This window comes from Myxocyprinus asiaticus, chromosome 13 (genome assembly GCF_019703515.2).
Source record: "Myxocyprinus asiaticus isolate MX2 ecotype Aquarium Trade chromosome 13, UBuf_Myxa_2, whole genome shotgun sequence".
NCBI lineage: Eukaryota > Metazoa > Chordata > Actinopteri > Cypriniformes > Catostomidae > Myxocyprinus > Myxocyprinus asiaticus.
The window spans coordinates 32,495,392-32,518,677 of record NC_059356.1 but is presented as its reverse complement, the minus strand read 5'-3'; the positions used below and the strand labels follow the sequence as shown (position 1 = coordinate 32,518,677).

The 23,286-nt window shown below is 40.1% G+C and overlaps 2 protein-coding genes across 13 annotated transcripts in view; one reads left to right on the top strand and one right to left on the bottom strand.

Moving 5' to 3' along the window:
- The window catches only part of rbfox1 (RNA binding fox-1 homolog 1), a 426,210-nt gene that overhangs the window by 115,972 nt on the left and 286,952 nt on the right, over window positions 1-23,286 (bottom strand). The window contains exons 1-2 of one of the 12 annotated variants that reach the window (XM_051713886.1): window positions 8,544-8,726; window positions 6,924-7,118 (exon numbers count right to left, since the gene is read on the bottom strand). The exons of 9 other annotated variants lie outside the window; for them this stretch is intronic. Coding sequence is in view for 1 of the 3 variants with exons in the window: in XM_051713879.1 (XP_051569839.1) it covers window positions 7,630-7,692 (63 nt within the window). In the remaining 2 variants the exon portion in view is untranslated. Of the gene's footprint in view, window positions 1-6,923; window positions 7,119-7,629; window positions 8,043-8,543; window positions 8,727-23,286 lie in introns of those variants that run through there. 2 more of the 12 variants (XM_051713884.1, XM_051713879.1) reach the window with 2 other exon arrangements.
- Window positions 1-23,286, top strand: part of LOC127450113 (N-alpha-acetyltransferase 60) — a 436,968-nt gene that overhangs the window by 293,064 nt on the left and 120,618 nt on the right. The gene's annotated exons all lie outside the window — the stretch shown is intronic.

Sequence of the window (23,286 nt, the reverse complement as noted above, 5' to 3'; positions counted from 1 at the left end):
TGCTGCCAGTTGGTGGCACTATGACCGTGACCCATAATAGCCACATCCATGTGATGAGCCCCAATTACCAAACATACAGCTGAATTTTCATCAAAATCACACAATGCAAACAGAAAAAATAAGGCACATTCTGTTTCACATTTTTCTGCATAAATGTATTGCTTCGCAATGGCAACACCATTCAAAATATCAAAAATCCGTTCGCAATTTAGCATCTTCAATGTCTTGGCATAATATTGCCTAAGTTTGGTGCCAGTCACGTGAATCCCCTAGGAGGAGTATTCAAAAGTTCAGGGCCTGCAACTAAAAAAAAATTAAATCCAAACTGGCTGACTTCCTGTTGGGCGGAGCTATTGACAGTAATTTTGAAAGTCGTCTGGCTTGATGAGATCAATATATGTTGCAAGATTGGTGACCACAGAAGAAACTGACCCCACCACTTTTGTCAAAATGTAGCGCTACAGAGGCCCCCTGCACGCCCACCCCACCACCCACAGCATGAGTTAATGAAACACAGGTGAGGACAATCAAGGACAGCTGGCAGTGATGAGGGCAGGGAATTATGGGTAATGTAGTCCAGGAGGAACAGATGACGGGAGAAACACAAGGCAAACAACAGTGAATCATGACAGAACCCCACTTCCCCAATGGGCAGCTCCTGAAGCCCAAGGAAGGCTCAGGAGACCCAGAAGACCAGAGCAGATCAGGCGGACAGCCAGGAGACCAAGGAGACCAGAGCAGATCAGGTGGACAGCCAGGAGACCAAGGAGACAAGAGCAGATCAGGTGGACAGCCAGGAGACTCAGAAGACCAGAGCAGATCAGGTGGATGGCCAGAAGACCCAGGAGACCAGAGTATATCAGGTAGACAGCCAGGAGACCCAGAAGACCAGAGTATATCAGGGGGATGGCCGGGAGACCAAGGATACCAGAGCAGATCAGGTGGACGGCCATGAGACCCAGAAGACCACCTCAAGGTATGGAATTGATCAGGAGGCCTGGTTGGTGACCACAGGGCTGAAACAGGGTCAGGAGGTCTGGGTGGCAACCACAGGGTCGAGATAGGGTCAGGAGGCCTGGGAGGCAGCCACAGACTAGAGACTGGAACCATGGAAGACTCTGAGAGCGAAGCCGTGGCAGGCTCGAGGGGTGAAGCCATGGAAGGCAGAGCCATGGGAGGCTCGAGGGGTGAAGCTGTAGAAGGCGGAGCCATGGCAGGCTCGAGGCTAAGAGTCCAGGATGACTGGGAAATGACCTCAGTGGTCGTGAACATGAGCAGAGTCTCGGGAGCAACCTCTGTGGTCGTGGGCATGGACAGAGACTCGGGAACGACCTCTGTGGTCGTGGGTGTAGACAGAGACTCAGGTACGACCTCTGTGGTCGTGGGCATGGACTGAGACTCGGGAACGACCTCTGTGGTCGTGGACGTAGACAGAGACTCGGAAACGACCTCTGTGGCCGTGTACATGGGCAGAGACTTAGAAACGACCTCCGTGGTCATGTACGTGGGCAGAGACTTGGAAACGAACTCCGTGGTCGTGTACATGGCCAGAGACTCGGAGACAACCTCTGTGGTTGTGTACATGGGCAGAGACTCGGAGACAACCTCTGTTGTCGTGAACATGGGCAGAGACTCGGAGACAACCTCTGTTGTCGTGAACATGGGCAGAGACTCGGAGACGACCTCTGTGGTCATGTACATGGGCAGAGACTTGGAAACAGAAGCCTTTCTCCTCCTCCGGGAGGCCGACGTAGGCAACGTGGGCTCTGGGACGAATGAGGCTGGCAATGCTGGCTCTGGGACATATGAGGCTGGCAACGCTGGCTCTGGGATGGACGAAGCCTCTAGCTCATTGGCCGTGGCAGGCGTGGCCGTTGACTTGTTGGCCGTGGCAGGCATGGGCATTGGCTCGTTGGCTGTGGCAGGTGTGGACGTTGGCTTGCTGGCCGTGGCAGGCGTGGGTGTTGGCTCGCTGGCCGTGGCAGGCGTGGGCTCGTTGGCCGTGGCAGGCAGGAGTACTGACAAGCTGTGAGGAAGGGTCTTTGTGACCCTACGCACCGACATCAGTGGTTGATAATTCAACTTGGAGACAAGGGCCGAGAAGGGCTTCAAGCAGGGAAGGCAAGGTTATGACATGGTGTGGAACCAACTCAGACTTGACTGGGACATGACGTGGAACAGACTCAGACTTGACTGGAACATAGCGTGAAGCAGACTCAAATTTGACTGGGACATGGAGTGGAGCAGGCTGAGGTGTTGCTGTGACATGGCATGGAGCAGGTTAGGCGTGGCTGTGACATGGCATGGAGCAGACTCAGGCGTGGCTGTGAAATGGCATGGAGCAGACTCAGGCATGGCTGTGTCATGGCATGGAGCAGACTCAGGCGTGGCTGTGATGTGGCATGAAGCAGACTCAGGCGTGGCTGTGATGTAGCGTGGAGAGGATTCAGGCGTGGCTGCCTCAGAAGCCGGGATCGGGATTGATTGAGGAGGATCCGCTGAAGCGAATGTCTCTAATACCAGCGTAACATAAAATTCCTCCCATGTGTAATCTCCGGTCACTGGCAACTCCTTCCACTGGTGAGCAATGTGACCGATTTTATACATGGACTTCAGGGTTGAATCAGAAAAGTCAGTGTATTTAGCAAGGACACTAAACAGACGGGAATATTCCGGGACAGGTAATTTCGCTCGGGTCAGCTGAATGAAAGGTGCCGCTAGATCCATTTTGTGGTCAGTTGTTCTGTAACGTCTGGAAGGAAGTCACAAGAGCTGGATCTAGGTGCGGCGAAACAGTATTTAATAAAATAAACAAAGTACAGAATAATGGGGTTAACACAGGAACAAAAGAAACATCCATGATGGGAAAACACAGGAACAGAGAAAACATACACGATGGGCACTGGTCATACACAAGAGGTCAAAACACATAACAAATGACAAAGACTGAACAGAAATCAGGGCATTATATACACAAAGACTAATGAGTTAATGAAACACAGGTGAGGACAATCAAGGACAGCTGGCAGTGATGAGGGCAGGGAATTATGGGAAATGTAGTCCGAGAGGAACAGATGACAGGGGAGAAACACACGGCAAACAACACTGAATCATGACAATAATCTTTAGAAAAACAATAGGGCCTCTGCACTTTCAGTGCTTGGGCCCTAAATATATCAGAAACTCTCTTTCATATGTATGTTGATCACACACGTAGCCAATCTTCTTGGGAGTAAACACACCCAAAAAAAAAAAAAAACATCTACCTGATTCTATACTGGACTCTATTCAACAAACTTTAATGTTTGTGAATATTATTTGGAGACTTATTTTATAAATAACTTCCATTGTATACGTTTGACTTGTAATGTATTATATTGTTTATGTTATGGTTGCTTTATTTATACCATGATCATTGTAAACATGTAAATTCTTCACACTGGAGCCCCACCCCCAGATTTTGCTTTTGAAACTTTACTTAAAGCAGGCAAAGTCTGTCAAATGTCATAGAGCCTTTTGACTGTTTAAACTATGCTGATTTTGCATGACAGCACTCATAAGATTAACTTTATTAGCTTCTGCTGCGTTAAAATTGGATGTTGCTTGTGTTATAATGCATTATACTCTTAAGTATAACTATGAACAGGGGAAGTCTTATAATGTATTATAACTAGTTATAATTATTTATGAGAAGTTATAACTTATTATAAGGTGTATTATGAGACATTATGAATGCAGTATAATGCATGTGTAATGCCTTTACAATGCATTATAAATATGGGCTTCATAGAAAGTGTTACCAAAACTTGCAATGATTTCATGTTGTTCTTAAATTTAAACTGTTCCTTTTATTTGATCATAATATTGTGGTTGTAATGTGGCTTTAATCACATGAAAAAATAAATAAATACTAGAAACAGAAAGACACATACACACCCACACAACCACAACAGCATTACTTTGATTATATATTCTCTTTTCTAATTTCTGTCAAGAGGAGCTGCATTTGAAATGAGAGGATGGGCAGAAATCTGCATGATGTATTCAGCATTTAATGAGTGGCAGGGTGAACAGTAGGCACAGGGACATATGCAGGGCCTGTGAAATCCCCTCTCCTGCACACTGTGATTATTCACCCTCATGTAACTCTGCACTTCCTCAATCCGGTCAAGCCCACAAGATTTACCAATCCAAAGCTCTGATGGCTCGAGAAAAAAGATGCCTGTCCTCCTCCAGAAGGGCTCCCCGCTTTGAGACGCCCTGGCTTTTCCCCGCACTGCCGGGGCTGAGGACGCGTCTCAACCAAGGCGCATCCATCTGTATGCCTTGTAGGTGCTGTGGAGATAACCAATTTTTCAAAGCTCAAGCAGAACTTGCATAATGCCTCATGCACCCACGTTATGACTCACTAAATTACATAAACAAAAATGTGGGGTATTCTCTCTCTCCCTCTCTACCTCCCTTGCTCGCACTTTCATTTTATCCTGCAATTGTTAACACTTCCAAAATTGTTTTCAACTGAACAAAGCAACTGAAAACAATGTAATGAGGGTAAAAAAAAAAAAAGCATGACAGCTTATGTAGAGGATCAAACTTTGTTTATGACAATAGGGGGAATACAATGTACACTACAAAGTGGGAGATTAAACCACACACAAAATGCAGTTTGGAGCAGTTTGGATCAAAATTACAGGTTTTCATAATTCTTTTTTTTTTCTAAATGTGTTTTTCAGTGCTGTGCTTTTGTTAAATAATGTTCCAAAAATGTATATAAAACCTGTTTTTATTTACTTAAACACAGTGCACTCTAAACCCCTCCCACACATGATGTTTCACATGAAAATTCAGTCATGTGGTAGTCATTGTTAGTTTTATCTGCTCATACAAAATGTGTTTCCTCATGCTAAATAAAATGTAGTGAACAGCAATTCAAAAGTATCCCCTTTATAGCAGTCTCCCAAGCAATCTGTGTTTGAAATGTAAAATTGCAAGCAATTGCGGAAGAACACTTTACGTCTGTCATGTTTCGACACTACTTCTCTGGTGGATGAATCTCATGATTTGAGGTTACCTGGACATCGCCTGTGTGATCATGACTGGGAGAAATCAAGATCCGGAGTCATAACCTGCTATTTTCATGTTGATATTATTATGTTATATGATGAAACATTTAAAAATGAAATATTACTTGCTTTGATGAAGATAAACAACACTCTTATTTACATATTTTGAATGAATTAATTTTCTGACACTACACTCAAAGCACTTTTCACAGAGAACAGGGGACTCAATCCTCAATCACCACCTGTTACCAGTATATTTTAATATGTTTATTCAAGTGTTTTATCGACTATTAATGTTTGTATTGTATTATACTTATCAATTTAAGAAACTTGTGAATAAGTGAAACTTGTGATACTGCTGATTTGAGTTCAGTGTAAGACTAAATAATTTTTACATTATTAATCTCGTCAACAAAATCACATCTAATCCATTAATCCAGTGTGTTGGGCATTTCTCCGCTTAAACTGCATGAGATGAACACGCTAACACGGGCAAAATGAACCGCTTTAAAACGGGTAAATACCTCATTCAAACGCGTTCTATTTATACATGAGATTCATCAATATATCCACAACATTTATGGAACAACTTACATCTGCACAAAATTTTCATTGCGTAACTTGTGTTGTGAATAAGCAGTTTCCATAAGAAACACGCTACATGCAATGTATCCTTTCACAGAAAATGAAAAGCATGAAGAATTCAGAATACAGGCTAACTTCTAAAAAGTAGCTTAATACTTCCGTCAATATGTTATTATTTCAAAAGCTCAAGTTTTTCACAACAAGGACAGTAGGCCTATGTACATTTATACTGTATGTTTGATACGTTTACATTAGAAAATGTTTCTACAATTGTTTTATTTTTTATATTTGAATATTTGATAAAAGTTTGACCTGTTACAGACTGTGACAATTTTTATCCATTTTGCACATCATCATCATCATCAAGTAAAAGATATTACTTTTGTTGACTTAAAATTTGTCATTTTTGTCAGAGTAAAACTGACTAAAATTAATTAATATGACATGAGTATTTTTAAAGGACATTTTCGTCAAAAGACTAAAACTGAATGAAAATGAAAAAATGAACATGGCAGCTGATTAAGTGTAAGTGAATCTGTAGGCCTAATAACACGGTAAACTAAAAACATTAAACGAGCAATAATGAGGATAAAATATACTTTATTAAAGCTACACTATGTAACTTTTGGCCCTCTAGTGGTTAAAAAATAAAACTGCATGCATCTTGCGGAAGGACATTATTTTGGTTGTTCTTTGGCTTTGCTCCTCTGCGTGGATGAATGTGGTTCAAGGCACCAGTGTGCAGATGGATACAGGACATCCTATCAGAGTGAATGGACAAATAAATAACGAAAGAAAGGAAAAGACGGATATCTGAAAACATGTCATCTGAGCAGGCAAATGCCATATCTTATGCTTTTGTTTTGACTTATTGGAAACATTGATGTTTTGAATAAATTACGTTACAAAAGTTAGGCAATGTTCGTTAACATTAGACATAACAATTGCTTGTCTGATTAGGTCAAACGTTGTAAAGTTTTTATAACTGCAGGATATTCTGGCCAAACAGACCATGGTAGTAACTAATTTATAGATTGTCATTGTTACCAACCAGTGGTCAACATCATTTCAAGACTCACATGTCCTTGGCAAGCCTAGGACTAAAGGATATATTTATATAAATTATTGCCGTTATAAATAAAAATACACATGTGTGCTAGCAAGTGAAAAGTTCTGCACCGATTACTGTATAATTATTGTATTTCACTACACACACACAGACGTGTGTGTGTGATTACACAACTATACATAAACCATATCAATAAAATATCTTACCTGATGAGTAAGAAAAAAGCCATTTCTGGGTCATTTTTAAATCCTTTCAGATCTCGGAGTTGTCGCCACCTCTGAAAAGCCAAGCCGATGTTGATTCGGGTTTTATTACGAACTCTGTCGCTTTCCCTTTTTGCTTGTAGACTCTACTCTGTTCAGGGTTACTTTGTTTTTACAAAGTGATTCCCCGGAGGATTGCTGTTTTGAATGATCCATAGTACATTTTTCTCATTCGTTGTGACAACAAACTTTCAGCTTTAGCTACTTCCACACCATACACATGCTACATGTAGCCGGATCTTATTTTCTCTGTGTATGGATATGACGTCAACATGCACAGGCAAATGAAGTATGTATGCAATTTCCAGCGAAATCTGTCTCGACAGCTCTAAAATATTTATAATATAATATCATTATTATAGGTTTATCAAAGTGTATTTGGGCAAAGTAAATACATGGTTTGGAAGATGGATTTTTGTTGTACTCTCTCATTAATAACATTTAGTTATTTTTTAACAAAAACAAGTTACATAGTGTAGCTTTAAACATGAAAATAATATGTAGCCTTCAAGAAGTCAATTTCAGAAGTCATACATATTAGTAAGCATGCACAGTAACTTCCCCTGACAACGGATCGCGATCGGTAAACACACTGGTAATGTTCAATTCATACTGTATGCAATTCCAAACATTATAGCAGGAAAACAACTTTGCCAAACGGATCACAGATAAACATCCATCCAGACTGCAGTGATGCCATCCTGAACTGCATGATTGCGACTGACTGAACTGAACAGCGTCCTGTACCAGCCGGTACTTCTTTCCTGTGTTTACGTACATGACATCATGACGCAAAGAGGAACGGCATAAGCCAGCGATTTCGCAACAACTCCGATCCGACAGCTCAAAATACATATTATTTTTATAGGCTTACCCTAATGAATCAGAGTAAGGTAAGGACATTGTTTTGAACACTGATTGTTTATGTACTTAATCAATAATGGCAATTTGTTCATTTTTAACCCAAAAAAATCTTACATAGTGCAGCTTTAAGTCCAACTGTTTGTTGTTATTGCTCTCATAAGTACTTTCCAATGCACACTGTCATTACAATCATTATCATTTTAGCAGCCTGAGAGAGTCATCAATATTCTAAACAAAGGTTTGGAGAGGGATAGAGTGAGAAAATAGCAACAAAAACAAACTCTAATTCCCTGCTATTTCAATTACCCATCATTAGCTTGCATTTCCATGCCATCACCACTCCACCCAGCAAAATCAAGGTCTCTCTCACACATCCCCATTAGCTGTGATAAAAGGACGCCTGGTGTTTAGCAACAAAGCAACTCTCTGCTCTGGTAGCTGACTGATCGCACTATAAGACCCAGGCGTTCTCTGGCATTAACACACACACACACACACACACACACACAAATACAGAGACACACACATATCGCACACCGGCGCACTCAACTGGAGTCCATGGCAGAAATTCCCTTTCCTTTGTAGGTCAGCCTTAGTTGCAGGCATACTCAGAATGAACATTTCATTATAAAGACCCCTATCCACTGCTTAGCCCTGGGTCCCATGGCACTATATTGATTTTAATAGATACCAACTCACCCCCTTGTGATGCAAGAGCTCTTGTGTGGAAGAATAGCTACCAGGCAGTGTTAACAGTGGCTGCACAGCTCCATGAAGCAACACTCATGCACTCTCACACTGAAAGCAAAGGAGCATTTCAAACAGCAAGGCAAGAAACAAAAAGCCACGCACAAGGAGTATGCACACAGTGGAAGAACGAGGGAATGGAAAGGAGGGGAGGGGAGAGAAAGAAAGAGAGAGAGAGAGAGAGAGAGAGAGAGAGAGAGAGAGATGAGAAATTAATAAAAGAGACAAGTCCCCTCTGTGTTATTCATCACGCTGCTTTCTCACAAACTGCGGAGAAGTGGAGATATGCAGATGGGAGGGGCCAGCGGCACACTCCATTGGTTCGCATGGCTCATTCCTATACATTGGAGCCAATCGACTTTTTCTCTTTTTTTTTTTTTTTTTTTGCCGCTTTGCCTTGAGGCACAAATATACAGTAGCTGTCTCACAGTTTCATGAGAGAGAAGAGAGGATAAAAGACAAATGAGGAGCTAAAAGAGGGAGGAAAGGAGGGTAGCGGGGAGGGCAGGCATAGTACGCAAACCGCTGGATGAGGAGCAGCGCTCAGGGGCTCAGTGATGCTGCTTTGAGTTAATGCACTATTAAGTTTATTTGAGGTGACTTCCCATTTGATGCTCTGCGGTGGGGTCACTCAGTGGTGGGCAATTTCTTCCCAAATTATGTCATAATGAAATTGCTGCCTATTTTCCAAACCTATAATAACAACTTAAAAAAAAAGTAAAAAACAAGAAAAAAAAGAAAAAAAAAGTGAAATAATGCAGGTGATGTTGGCTGGTTGCCCTTGCTGTCAGACATTACAGGCAATTCCTTGCCTCCATTTTCCATGTTACAATGAATACATTTCACAGCTCACTTGCTCTAAAGTGTGGGTGGTACAGCATAACAACCTACACTGTGTGAGAGAATATCTAACACTTTCACCTCTCTTTTTTTCTCTGGCGTTGCAGTAAAGCGGCGCGAGTTTCCAAACCTCCACACTCAGCCAAGCTCATCAATTATTGAAGCCACACATAGGCCGCACAAAATCTGATGCTTTAAATGTAGTTTTGTGTTACAGTCGGTGCGAGCGAAGAGCTGATGCAGGGGAAAGGCTTATTGCTCTCCCTCGCACACCATGTGGTCTCTGTCAAGGCTGTCATGTCTGTGGATTAAAATTCAGCCATATTTTGGAATTTGCTTGAAGACATTGATGGATGTTTTGGAGACATGTGCTTCATGAATATCACTCTGAAGTTCTCCTTATTTTAGGGATGTCCAAATCTCAGCTTGGTCACATGAAATTTATGTGACCATGACAAAATTTTTGCAATTCAAAATTTACGTGCTGTATTACACGTTTGGCTGAAGGTTTCCAGTGAAATGTCCAGCAGGGGGCATCAAAAGCCATTGAAAGGGGGTCGTATTCAGACAAGGTTTTAAGGTGAATTTTAGATTGATGTTTTAATGATTAAAACGTACCTTCCTAACCTAAAACTTTAGCCTGAACCTAACCAGTAGTGTTTTAAAATATAAATGAGATGTAAAAAAAAATACATCCTTACCTTAACAATGCCTGAACCTAACCAATAGGGTTTTAAAATGCAGAATCATTTTCAAAAGATGCATTATAAAAGAGTATCAATATCATAACATAGCAGGGTCTGAGTAATAGAGAGAAAAATAAGTATTTATTAAGTCATAATCAGCCACTGAAGTCATGATTTGAGTGAAAGGGAATAAAACACACAGTTGTTGTAGCGCCTCTAGTGTTCATTTCACCTGGAAACTGCAGGAAATTGTACCTGGAGACACGTGTAACAAGTTTTGCAAAAATGTATATACAGTCACGTTTTCACTATGAGACCAGGTTGCCAAAACTACATATTTTCATAAACGACTAGTCATCTGGTTGCCTGAACAACTAATTATTAGGTTGGTTTTTACTCTGAAGTTGTCATTATTTTAGGGATGTGCAAAACTAATGCTTTTCAAAAACGACTAGGCATGGGTTGCCTGAAAAACAACTCCGCTAATCTTAAGGAATACCTAAATAATGAAGCTGGTTTTGGGTTCATCTGAATCCCTGATGCATTTCTTATTGAGCATTCACACAGTGCACAACTGAATGGAATAGAACACAGGAATCTCAAAAACTTGACATGCTGTCATAAAAACCCAATGCTCATGGTTCATGACATTCAAAAGACCATTTAAAGACGGCCAAGTCCATCTGCATGTGTATTGCTGTAGCAGAGGTGCATTAAATGGGATGAAATTTAAGATGCGTGCTATTGGTTTTCAATCCAAACCGGGGCTGCTCATTTTAATGGCTGAATTTGCCACAGTAATTTCAAATTCTGGCAAAAGCTTCCACAGAAAAAGTGCAAATCGGCCACCGCAGGGGGGCTCTGAACAGTCAGTTCGGCATGGCAATTGGACAGTCATGTGAAATCTCTGATTCAAAAGGCCAATCCTGGCTCGTTAGAATCAGCTAATTAAGCAACTCAGTCAGGCCTGCAAACACTGACACAATTCCCTTTGTTATAACATTCATTATCATCAAACATCTTAAGCCAGATCTGGAATCTGATACTCTCCGAATGCAAACACAAACTGCTTGGCTGATCTGTGGGATAATGGGAGCATGGATGTGTATCAGTAGCATAACTGCACCAGAGAAACAGACGGCAATTACCATTGGCCTCTCTCTCGCACCTCCAGTGCGCACACACAGGAAATATGAAATGGGCTTAGGCTAGCCACCTAGCCTCCTCACCTCATTCCACACCAATTCAAACTAATCTACCTCTTGATTTCAGAGGGAAATCAACAAACATTCATTCCACTGAATCCTCGCTGCTCTGCGTGGGGAAGGGGGTGCGAAAGAGAAAAGCAAGCAATGGGAGCCCATTGAAAATGATTGACTCATTCAGCTGCGGTACACACAGAGGCCTTTATCCAAACCTGGCTTGAAGCTCATCCAAAACTTTCTATCATATTACAAATGCTCAGCTCTGGAGTGGCTGCAGGTTAAATACACCTTTATGTACACTGCATATCCTGATAACAAGCAAAAGCCAGACAGGGACTTGGGAATTAGCTTCTTCTGGAAAACAATGCTACTGTACAAGCATGTCCAGATCCCGAATCCAATCAATATTTTTCCACTTCCACTGCCATCATTTACTCACCCTCATTTTGTTCCAAACCCACATGATGTTTTTTCTTTCATGGAACACAAAAGGACAGCCTCAGTCACCATTTATTTTCATTGCATTTATTTATTTATTATTATTATTATTATTTTTTTAATGAAAGTGAATGGTGACTGAAGCTTTTATGCCTAATATCTTCTTTGTGTTCCAAGGAATAAAGAAAATTCATAAGGGTATGGAACAACATGGGGATGAGTAAAAAATGACTGAATTCTCATTCTTGGCTGAACTATACCTTTGAGAGCATCCATAAATGTTGTTTAATATGGACAGCTCTGGTTGATGGCTGAGGTTTCACTTCTCGGCGTATTGGCTCTTTTTCATCTCAGGGGGCTTACGGAGATCCTGTTGCTTTTATTTTCTGTCATTAAATTCCGAGATAGAATTAAGGATAAGACCAGCTGGGTACTACATCAATAGAAAATCAATTATATTGTCAAAACATAGATGTATGACCTGCGATTTTTCATCTATGGTGAAAAATATCTGGAAAAAAATGTAATCAAATATGGTTTCTTTTTGAAGTTTAATCACAATTTTCGATCTGATCTTGAAAAGCTGTTTATCCGGTTCTGTGACATTCATATTTGTGACAACCATATCAAGTAATTCAGTGACAAACAAAATAAACAACAGCCAGAGCTCGGCTCATACATTTTAAGTGCTTTCCCAGAGGAAATCGACATCTAACATTATTCTCCGTGAGGCAAAATTCAACAGACCACTGGTCTGAACAGACTCCTGATTTTACTCAGACAAAATGGCAGACACACACAAACAGGATTTCCTCCACTCTCAAAGGACATGGTCTTTAGCTTAAGCGCTATCCCATGCCAAAGCATACCCATTTTAATTGCACTGATTAAACAAGCATATTGTGAATTCCCCGCTGCCTCATCAAGTTCAGACTTGAGAGGGCCTCGGGAGCAGCATCCACCATGGTGAAGGGCTCCTAAAGTCCTCTTTGAAATAATTTGAGGGTGAAGTTGTGACCTCAAGCACCTGAAGTACCCTTTCAATCTACAGTGGCGAGCACTAAGAAAACAATATCTGCCTCCCAGGATTAATCTCCACTCCCTATCACAAGGGTTTCCTGAGCGGCACCTTTCAACACATTGAGGCCAACCCTGCAACATGGTGAAACAATATTATAATGATATCTATATCACAATATTATTTTGTGATATATTGTGATCTTTTGCTCACTTGTTTCTCTTCATTGGACATCAGTGCTTTGCACCCCCCCCCCCAAAAAAATACACTTGCTCTAAATGGTGGTTGGTCTATTTTTTCCTCAAAAATATGAATGTGGAAAACGGTAACTACCAATATAGATTCTAAGTGTTGAAAATGTATACAGTATCATGAGGTAACATACCGTAATACTTTGAAATATCTATTTCTCCCACCCGACCTCTACTGTAGACCTGAGTCCAAACTGAGCCACGTCCACCTGCCTTCCTTCCCAACCCCCTCTGCGGTAGTTTGTCATAAATGTGTGTGAAATGCTCTCAAATGACAGCACTTGGGAGTGTTTTTCCCCTGTACTATCTGTTCACTGTTGGAGCTGTAATTGACTTTATGCTCCGTCCCTGATATCTTTGACACAGCTGATGCGAGCTCTCAGCGGAGGCTAGAGATATGTCATACAATCCAATCTCCTGCTCCACTCAGATCACAGTAACCATTTAATTAAAGCCAGCAATGAACACTTTATTTAATGGCCTGGCCCCTCCCCCTCTTCATTACGCCCACCCCGACTCCTAACACCTCACAGCACACATGCTCTCTGATGAAGACAATACACCTCAATATAGTCCTACATCATCAAAATAACCCTCTCACACCACCTTAGACTAAAATAACACGTTTCAATTTTTACTTCCTGTTCGCATTGCCTTTAGAATCATCAGGCAGATTAAAGGCCATTATCTCTTGGCAGAGAAAATATATATATCTAACAGTAGAGAAAACATCTACTGTATAATATAATAAAACATCTATTATATCTAAACAAATCTCTGTATTTTTCAGCCTTGTAACAATATTCAATATATATCTTGATATTTATGTATTTGCCTTTAAATAGTTCAAATGGGTGATTTTCTTTTTAAATCAGAAGAACCACAACTCCAAATAAACATCAACTGTTATCAATTAGATCCAGAACTAGTGCAACGTAAAACAAAGTAAAACTCCAGTAAAAATAATTAAATGTAATCCACACTGATTTTCACTACATTAACACAATGGAAAATATTTAAATATTTTCATTTATATTTTCCATGATAACATTATATTTAACTAAATATGTATATTTAAATATATGTTCCAACATTTTAAAACATTTTAATGCACGAATAATGCCACACAGGGGCTTCGTGAACATTTTAGAGTGGTGACCCACTTCTGAATCGATTTTTAAGCTAATTCAAGAAAATTAATTGAACTTATCAACTCTGAAGACAATTATGCTACTGAAGTTTAAATCAGAGATGCCATGAACACATATATCTTAACGCTCTCGCACTCTTACTGTAATCGCGAAAGAAGGAAGGATCGCAAAACTAATTTGATGACGCAGTCTTTAGGAAACATTAAGGGTCAGTTCACCAAAACATTTAAATTCTCTCATGATTTACTTACCTTTAAGCCATCCCAGGTGTGTACGACTGTCCATCTTCAGCAGAACCGAAGTGAAGAATATTATAAGCCCATTTCAGCTCTGTTTATCCATGTAATGCAAGTAAACTGGTGCCATCAGGCTGCTGACTGTTTGACGGTCCAAAAGGCATATTTAGGCCGCATAAAAGTAATCCACATGACTCCAGTTGAACAATTAATGTCTTCTGAAGCAAATCAATAGGTTTGTGTAAGAAAACAATTGATAATTCAAAAGTTTTTAACTTTAAATCGCTGCTTCCGGCCAGTGCTGGATTGTTGTTTGAAATTAACTAACTCTCGCGTGACGTTCATTCCTCTGTTGTAAACAAAGCGCATGCTTCTGACTTCTTGCTTGAATGTGCCATTGTGCTTATGACAAGCAACTGTACCGTGATAAGTCGATTGCTGGCAGGAAGCGATTTTGGAAAGTTCTAAAATTTTAATTGTCTATTTTTTACACAAATGTATTGAATCGGTTCAGAATACATTAACTGATCGACTGGAGTCGTGTGGATTACTTTTATACTGCCTAAATATGCCTTTTGGACTGTCAGATAGCCAACAGCCTGATGGCACCAGTTTACTTGCATTGTATGGACAAAACAGAGCAGAAATGGGCCCTTCTTCTGCTGAAGAAGGAAAGTCATACACATCTGGGATGGCTTAAAGGTGAGTAAATCGTGAGACAATTTTGGGTGAACTGACCCTTTATTAGCCAAATAAAAAGTGCATTAAAATCAATGCAAAATTCACAATGTTGCTTAATTTTACATTGCTAGCAAAAAAATTGTGGATACATAACAAAAATTCAATATGTCGCCGAGCCCTAGTGAGTAGTAATTTCAGGCTGCAGAATAAAAACAACTTGAGCAGCAATCCATCTCAGCAGGACCGTAATGCAATCTGTAGTAATGCACAAATTTGTAGGGGTACACAGGCATTCCCCACAGCAAAATCCTACAAAAACACACACAACAGACATTCTCAACTGACCTTCACTACTTAATAAAATAGAACCCTATTTTGGTCAAATATTATTGGGGGTCTCATGGTTTACCTGCCAGGCCATACAGTAATGTGCAAGCAAGGGATAGTATCTGTTTCTTTGGAAGAAAGATTACCCCTTAGTGAATCTGTCACTTCCCATTTCAGTTAACACACTGTTGAGTAGGGTTCATCACAGGCAGAGAAAAAAAAACAGCCCAGCTGAATACAAAGCAAACCACTATCTTCAAAGCCATGCAGGGGCCAAAAGAGCTGAATTCTGAGGGACCTGATACATGGAAATAAAAGACATGGGCTGTTTTGCCCCAGGATACAGCGTGAGAATGTGGGCTAATGGTGTTTTATAAACAAATGGTTTTTATATAGTGGAAAGTGTACAAAAATACAATGGCACTCCATGTCTCTCACTTTTGTGTCAAAGAGGCGATGGGGGTTAACTGGCTTTTGAGCAATGAGAGCACTTTGGTACATGTCATTTTGAAGGGGTTGCCGTTCACTCAAAATCTATCATCTGAGGCTGTTCTTTCTGAGGATGTGGATCAGCACACAGAAGATTTGATTTGACAGGGTCAGGAGGTTGTGCCTAGAGACATTAATAAACTCGCCAAGTCCCTGTGACTCACAGATTCACTTGACCCGACTGCTCCACCGCTGATCCCAACAAACCTACCAACAAAATGAAAGTTCAACAAATATTGAGTATATAGAGTTACAGTTTTGCCTTTGTGCTGTGTCCTCTAAAGCTTTTCATATTTTACCCTTAAAGCGTGTCAGTGTTATACAGGTATGCATTCATTAGTTTATTTGTGAACTAATTCACAACGATGCAATCAACCATGATAATGAAGTGTTCAAATAAGTTAATCATGATATTTTTTTTTTATTATCAGTACTTGCTAGCATCACTATTACTGTCACTTATACTTAGGGTTATGAATTGAACAACCCCCCACTCTTAAGTACTAAACTTCCGTTTGCGCTACCAACTTGAATAATACCACAAATTGAGCAACTTATTGAGGAGAGGTGTACAGTCACTTTTCTAAGCGACCAGACTTACTAAATGCTATAGAATTACATTGAAGGAGACTATGGCCTGTAAACAACCACCTAGCAACCATTCTGAACACTCTGGCAACTGCATAGCAACATGCTAAAAACCCACTCATAACACCTTAGCAACCAAATAGCAATGCCCAGGCCATAGGCGTAAATTTAGGTAGGGATGATAGTGAAATTCAGAATATCAGAAAAGTTCCGACCAACATTTGGGCAATTTTACCACACAGAAAATACTTTAATTTTATACTTTGTTTTTATTTTCATTTTAACAACTCTACCTCTTCTGAAGCAGTGCAAATATGGTTTTGTAACATGGCACCTGTGACTTTTCTCAGTGCTGTTCAGGATGCACCAAACAGTTGTTTGTAAGATTTTTTTACAAATATTTTCTGGATATTACACGAGCGGATTTCCATTGGTATCATACGGCTGATCCTAGAAAGTCAAAAATTTCCTGAGTTTTGCAAGCAGACCAATGGAGGATTCTGCTTTTTCGGTGCCCTCTTGAGGAAGACACCTTCAATTTGAACGAGGATTTGCAGGATTTAAAGATGCTAGTATAACTCGCAAGAAATATTTTATTTTCCACACCGAAGAAGAACATCGGGATAGTTTGAAAAAGAATGTTTTGTCAATAAAATAAGGCATCTGTGATTAAAAAAAATTCATCAGTTGTAGGCTAAGCCTAAAGCCTACTTTGCTCAGGAGGCCTACTTTTTCAGATAAAAATGTAAGAACATATAAATAAGCAATATGAAAAAAATATTATGTGGAAGTGAGGGGAATTGGAAAGCAGAAAGTGTGGAAAAATGTCAATGCTCAATTGTCCCCATAATTTGTTAATTTTGTGATGTCATTTTGCACATGTAAAATGTTAATTACCCCGCCCTTTGTTTAGATTTCCATTTGTTTAATGCTGGATAATACATTTTACAGATCACACTTCATTCCTTTGGTTATAATTTTCTTGAAAACTTCTTGAAAGAGATAAAATTAGACTTTGACCCATTAATTTTGGGTGCATTGCATATCGCTGTCACATTATCCAAGTTTATCGCATTTTACCTTCAAACCGTGCAGACCTATTGGTCAGTTTTTTAATTTGGTATATTCTTTAGAAATTAAAAAAAGGCTAATCTTTAATACAGTGGGGCAGAGATATAAGAAATGAGGCTTGTTATGTGAGGTAGGCTAGTAATTTTATTTTGCCTATATTACCAGACTGACTTCCTCGCATTTTCTTAATACCAACATTTTGAATATTATCCTTGTAATATGTCCCTACCAACTTTCACACAAAACCTACACCCTTAACCCAGAGAACCATCCACAACATTCTATATAGCATTGTGGTGGGTTTTGCATGGGCATGCACCACTTACATTTTCTTAAACAAAATTTTTTTTCCAATTCATTTTCAAATTCTAGTAAAATATTACAGAACAGAGAGACAAGATTATTGGTGAGACCAACAGAGAATGAGATCAGGGCAGGCTAGTCTCGAGCCTGTGTCCCCAAATAGCAACACAGCTTAAATGTCTGCAAATTCGCTACAGCTGTGCCATGACTGTGTTTTATGTGTTTTTAATCATTATTTTCAGCTGTCCTACATTACACTCTACAACTCTTTTGAAAATATGCTCCAAAAAATCCAGAATATTTCAAATATATAAATTGAATCTTATCAATTTCACTCAAATTCATTCGGGCCATTGCTTAGCAAGTCTCATATCAAAGTTCTGAGACTAATGCAAATTACACACTTTGGGATTGCAGTAAGATATGCCTGCTGGCCATTCACACATCTCCATAATAGGCCAGACCTTCTAACAGCCAAGATCAGTACAGTTCCTCTGAACAACTGCCTTCTAAAAGGAAAGCACTACTAAACGAGACCTGCACTGTGCAGGGGAATACGTATTACAAGGGGTTTGCTTATTCATGTATTTCTGTGATGCATTAATTAAGAAAAGGATGCAAGAGATTTATGATTGAGACAGAGAGAGGGGGAAAACAGATTATATGAGGCACTCTGGGACTTTCTTCTTTCAAGCAACTGCAATATGACCAAAGGAATCATGTTAACCCACTTCTATCAGTCCACAGTGGAGCTTCCAATGAAAGGAGTCAAGATTTAACGCTGTAGGACATTTCGTATGTGCCAGGCAACATGGTAATGCTTCTGCAGCATACTAGCCTGCTGTGTGCTGATGAACAACACAGACGTGAAATCTGCAATTAAGACGCCTCATTCATAAGTATCAGGGAGAGAGATGGCCCTTGGGAGCATTACATCAGGCTGGGGGCATGTAAAGTTCTTTCCAGGAAGAAGCATTGTGCGGAATGCAGATTATGTACAAAATAACATGGACTAGGGTGCTTCACAATGGTTGATTAATCGTGAAGTCGTCCAAATATTAGTCATTTAATGATGTTGACTAGATTAAAAAATTTTTTTAAATGTTTTTATTTAAAGCCCTGCTTTAATTAGTGTGCTATGCTTTAGCAGTAAGACAGTTTACAGACTAAAGGGCTGTTCAGTCCAAACAGGTTTTTTTGCACTAGAACAATCTAGATGCAGCACAACGAATAAAACCTAATGCAGGTGTCTCGAGACACTATTTTAAAAGTTGAATTTATTTTTAATGACACAGCATCTAAAGATGCGTTCCTGCATGAAGCCCGGAAAAAACAACAAGACGTAATGGTCAAAGATGTTCATCTAGCACATGTTTACATAGAAACACAATTGAAAAACAGCACAGCCAGGCCCTCTTGGAAAAGTTGCATCTTTAAATTAATTCCCTTTAAAGCATCATACCAACACTTTCAAGTTTTTGGCTGTTGCGTTCCATTGCATGCAACAACAGAGGAGAGGGGCTGTGTTGTTTACCAAGCGTTGTTTACTTTTATAAGACTATTGTCCAACTTTTCAAAAACAGTCTGAAGGCCACTGTATTCTGTGCTCTGTGTAGCTATTTTTGAATGCAAGAACGTATGAAAAAGCCATCCAAAAAAGGTGTCCATTCAGGGTCAGGTGAACCTGAAACCAACCTTATTATTACCCACCAACCTGTCGATTTTGATAATATGTGATCTTTCACATCACATATGGGGACAAGAATAGCTCTGTTCCACACTGTTACATGCACCACAATGTATTACTAGTGAAATTAAAAATGTGTTTAGCTGATGGTTCTAAATGATAATCTATTCACATTAAAAAGAGGGAAAGAAAGAAAAGATCATGAATGAGTGAAGAACACTGGCATATGCTTAGTCCATCCCCTGCTCTACAAATTATGCACTTTGGCAGCATCTACTGGGGCCTGAAAAAATTACACACACACTGACACATGCACAGAACACGGACCCACTCCGCTTGCCACGAGGCAGCATGTTCCAGCAGGACACCCAACCCCACATGCACACCAAAGCGCATGCATCTCATCTTCACAGTGTGATAATTGAATAATAATCTAATTTGCATATTCAGACAGCTTGGGCAACTGGCAAGGATTTCGACTTTACAGATAATGACAATTATCTCAGTTTCCTTTAATGTTTTAATTTTGAGCAGGCACTATTATGTAGGAACAGATAGGGAGAGCAATGATTAAAATAGCAACTTGTGTTGGTTTCGGAGCTTTGAAATGACTTGTCCTATCAGACAGAAAGCACATGGGAAGCGTCCCTCTCCATCGCATTTATTCCCTGGTGTTTAGCATATTGTATGCCCATGGCTGGTAAATTTGTCACATCTGGAATAGCCTAATTAACAGATAGGAGCTTAACCTACTTATCAGAGCAAGACACTCGGAGTTTTTTTTTTTTTTTTTTTTTTTTTTGAGGGTTGGTGCACCAGGGGGTGGGCAGGCAGGGTGGATGGAGCAAAGAAAGAGGGACTGGATGGGATGACTGGATTGGTGCCCGGTAGGTTCCCAATTTGCAGATGATGGGCTTGTTTTTTAAGTGAGTGCCCACCCTCATTTGCCCAGCCCCCCTGCGTACTTCACACTGACTCATTTCCCAGCTAAAAGCGCACGGATGATGTCAAGGTGTCAAGAAGCGTGGCTGACAGCTCAACATTACCAAACAATTGGCCATGGTCAGCATAAAAACAATACAGCGCTCTCATACCCTCCATTACAGAAATGGAAAAACTCTGTCAGCCCTGGATTTAATGTTATTTGCAAATGATACAGTACTTAACGACCCTCATGTGCCATCTCTCCACCTCTCTTTCAGCTCCGTCTCTCTCTTTTTTCCCCCTTCCTGTCAACAGCAATTGAAGGTAAATAGGCAATAAAGGAATTGCTTTAAGTATTAATGCGAGCTGAAATGCGGAAGAGTTTCCCCCGTCTTTAAAGTGTAATGGTTAGAATGGCTTTTGTACTACAATTTCCACTAATGTAATCTAATAGCTTTTATAGTACACCTGGTATCATATTATTGATATCTGCAGGATGAAAGCAATTTTTCATTTAATGTGTGAGACTGCTGTGCAAGAAAAAAACTGAACGGTTCCTGTGCTAGCTTGCCTGCATAATGGAAATGGCGGAAATAAAAATCATTCATGCCTCTTATTACAGTGTTACGTTTTTAAAACCTTCAATAAAAGCATGGCCTCTCCGATTCCCCCTAATTAATCATTGGCAACCCTTAAAGCGTCATGGGGACAGCACGGACGCTCTCTGCCATAAATTTGAGAAATACTGTTTTAAACGATAAGACCGGAGACGACGGTTTCAATCCCTTTTGTATGCATCCGCCCTTAAAAAACATTTCCACAGCTAACAGCCAAATATATTAGAAAATAAAATACAATTCTTCCAACTGACACTTTAATTTAGCCTGCTCCAACTGCTAAAGCCATTCACCTGTTGGCCTGCCTGCCATGATGAAGAATCCCCCAAATATCACATTACTGATCTGAGCTACGCACGTAATGCTCACACACTCTCCCCCACTGCATTACTAACATACTCACTCGCTGCAGTGCGTTCCGCTCACACACACAATCTCATTTTAATTGACTGCATTGTCTGGGCTGAGGCAGCGGGGAGCGCCTACACCCGCCTTTCTCCACCCTGCCGCTTTGAGGAGTATTTACAATCCGATAATCTTCAAGCTCCTCACCACATCTATTACATTGTAGAACAGACATGGAGAAACCAGCCCCTTTCAAAGGGTTTGGATTTTAAAGTCGGGATGGGTCATTGTCGAACAACCGCCTAGTCGTTAAGTACGGTCAACTAGACTATAACAGGTTTTTCTTTGCATGTAAAAAAATTTTTTTTGCTGTGCTTTAGACAGTTTACTCAGTAAAACCCTCTCAGAAAAATTGCATCTTTCAATTTATACCAATAATAGCACCTCCACTAAAGCCATACACAGACGGACATTTTTTGGCCATTATGTCAGGTCTTGTGCTGTTTTTTGAGCATCTCACAATGAGCGTTGCGCTTTTAAGACCATGGGACTTTGAATGGTGCTATACAAAATAATTATATTATTATTATTATTATTATTATTAACCATATTGATCTATTGACACAGAAATCATGGCTAGTATTAAAAGTGATTGATAGCTTTTTGATATTGTCTGTCGGTGGAATCCCCAAACCGCAAATGCAGGAACTGATTTTAGACTTAGCGCCAAGATTAAACGTGGTTCTCAAATGTCTTAATGACCTATTTCTCAGGAAAATAGCAAACTGCCTTCATGTCACAGACAGTCGGCATGTCACAGACAGACAAGAAGGCGGCATAAAAGTAATCCATAAGACTCCAGTGGTTAAATGCATATCTTCAGAAGCGATATGAATATTTGAATCTAAAGTGATACGATCACTTTTGGTGCAAAAAAATATAAATATTTTAGTACTTTTGAACTATGATCAAATGCTTCCGGTAAGCTTCATGAGAGGGTGTAATCCAAGCAGTCTCTCATGTGATGTATTTGCATTGCCATGATACGGACATAATCTCACGTTCTCCACTTGGTTGAGACATCCAGGATAAGCAAACAAACGCACTATTGTGAGTAAAGAAACAGATAATAACAGATCTAAACCAAAACCAACCAAGAGACTGTGCAGCGTTCCTCCTTCTCACTTGTAAACAGTGCTGCTCTTCCGGCTGTGAAGCACATGTGTCAGTTCTCACGTGTCAACTGTCAATGCGATTACTTCACACGCATGTACCACTCCTTACCGGAAGCATGATTTAGAGTTAAAAAAGTACTTAAATATTTAGCTTTTTCGTACCAGAAGCAATCGTGTCACTTTAGAAGACATTCAAATGTGAAGAAAATAATTCATACACACCTGGGATATCATGAGGGTGAGTAAATAATCAGAGAATTCAAATTTTTGGGTGAACTATCCCTTTAAGATTGGCAACCTACTAACTATTTTGAATTTTGAAAATATGTTGTTTTGCACATCCCTGTTTTACTGTGGGCCAATGAATGAAGTCAGGGACCGACAGGACCCTGCACAATTGACCTTTGTCTCAATTGAGCTTGTTTTCTTTCTCTTGTTCTCTTTCTTTCTGCTGAGGTATGAAGCAGGCATGGCAATCTCCCTGCATCACCATTCTTCACCACATCAAATTATCATTTAGCTCGGCCCCCTCGCCATGATTGATTGACTATGCCCACACCTAAATCACCCTCATAAAACTGGTATTGTGACAATGCTGTGAGTGTGACAGGTTAAGGAATCGTATTGATTCACAACTGCAGTCCTGTGGTGTGACTGAGGCAT